At 43.8% G+C, this 1848-nt stretch overlaps 1 protein-coding gene across 1 annotated transcript in view; it reads left to right on the forward strand.

The window, feature by feature from the left end:
• Window positions 1-149: 149 nt before the first annotated feature.
• Window positions 150-1848, forward strand: part of LOC107579764 (NAD-dependent protein deacylase sirtuin-5, mitochondrial-like) — a 2666-nt gene continuing 967 nt past the window's right edge. The window contains exons 1-4 of the mRNA XM_016265560.1: window positions 150-205; window positions 291-553; window positions 1351-1438; window positions 1633-1686. Of these exons, the coding sequence (XP_016121046.1) occupies window positions 150-205; window positions 291-553; window positions 1351-1438; window positions 1633-1686 (461 nt within the window). The remainder of the gene's footprint in view (window positions 206-290; window positions 554-1350; window positions 1439-1632; window positions 1687-1848) is intronic.

Here is a 1848-nt window from a genome sequence, read left to right on the forward strand (position 1 = left end):
TTTCTCCTATAGAATTCGGATAAGACCGAGATATTACTTATTAAGGACTTTAATGTAGCGTGTTTGGCTGTAGATCAGAATATTAGAGGATTTACCATGAACCGCCCTGACCCATTGTTTTGACACGCCGCTCACTTAAAACGGTAGAAATGGTAAAATGCTGCTACCGTTGTTATATGTCGGTTCGCGGCTGTAGTGAATCCAGGTAAGACAGGAACACCGATCTGAATGATGATTTTTTTATGTATTTGCTCCGTAATAAAATGTGTGGTAAAGTTCTGACTGTGATGGACTCTTATTTCGGTCTCTGTGTGTGTGTGTGGGCAGGATCTTGCGACGCCGGAGTGCTTCTCTCGTCACCCCAGCCGCGTCTGGGAGTTCTACCAGTACCGCCGAGAGCTGACCCTGAACGCCCCGCCGAGCGCCGCGCACAGAGCCATCGCCGAGTGTGAGGCGCGTCTCAGCAGACAGGGCCGCTCGCTGGTGGTGATCACGCAGAACATCGACGAGCTGCACCAGCGCGCCGGATCCAGACACGTGCTGGAGGTCCACGGTCAGAGCTCACAAACACGACACACCATCACAGAGATCGACATCAGCAGAGGAATAGAGTTTGCTGTCAAGATCAGAAATACTGAGTATAGTCCTAGAAGAAGCTTAGACTCCCCGTGGCAAATACGACTGTTCACCCTAAAATCTGTTGTCATTGTATTGAGGATCTTTCTATAGGTGTTACAACTTAGAAATGAGGCTCCTGTTTGAAGCACATGCAAACTATAGTCTTGCATTAACAACAACATTTTCTATTGGAGTAATATTGATAGCTTCAAATACTGGAAAAGAGCTTGAATTTCACTTTCAGAAAGGTGGATGAACACTGAAATTACGTTTTGCTTAAAATAAAGGATTCGTTTTGAGGAGCATAAATATTTTCTCTATACATCTCTATATATAAAGTCGTCCAGCTCTAATCTGCTAAATGACACTATAAGGCATTAAGATAGTAAAATATTATAAACATTAACATCATGATTTCCTGGAACGCTGCTTTCTAATAATGTGTGCTGTGAAAAGCACTTTTCAGATTTGGTGTGACTTGTGGACGCAGCATGACATTAAAGCAAAGCTTTGATCTCCACTAGATAAAACTTAATAAATAACCTCAATAAATACAATATGTCTCATCCTTGTAGTTCAGTCTGCTTTGAATAGACATCCATAGTCTGTGGCTGCGGTTATACCGACTCAATCAGCAGAACTGAATAAATGGATTTAGTTTTGGATTTGGTTGGTTAGCATCTTTTTTGGTGTTCGTTTGACAGATGTGTTGAAATCTTGTGCTGTGTGTAGGAAATCTGTTTCAGACCAGATGTTTGAGCTGTGGAGATGTGGAGATCAATCACAAAAGCCCCATCTGTCCATCACTGGAGGGCAAAGGGTAGGTGACGCTCATCTGTACCCAGAAATCATTACAGTGCAGATCCCAGAGACTCGCTGTATTCAGTGAAATGCTGGACAGTCCACCATAGCAGCTCCGTTAATAACGCTGATCTAGACTGGGATTGATGAAGCATTGGTCAGCATGATGACTGTGTTGATGTATCATGTCTGTCACCCTTCATTCTCTGCCAGATCACCTGATCCTGACGCACCTGACGCGCTCATACCTGTCAAAGACCTGCCCAGGTATCCCAACAACACAGCACACACTAAACCGAATTCACCCAAAAGAGAAAATGTGCTGAAAATGTGCTCACCCTCAGTCTGTCCGAGATCAGGATGAGTTTGTTTCTTCATCAGATCTGAAGAAATGCAGCATTGCATCAGTGTCTCAGCAATGGATGCTCT

The sequence above is a fragment of the Sinocyclocheilus grahami genome, unplaced genomic scaffold, assembly GCF_001515645.1.
Source record: "Sinocyclocheilus grahami isolate Dianchi unplaced genomic scaffold, SAMN03320097.WGS_v1.1 scaffold20040.1, whole genome shotgun sequence".
NCBI lineage: Eukaryota > Metazoa > Chordata > Actinopteri > Cypriniformes > Cyprinidae > Sinocyclocheilus > Sinocyclocheilus grahami.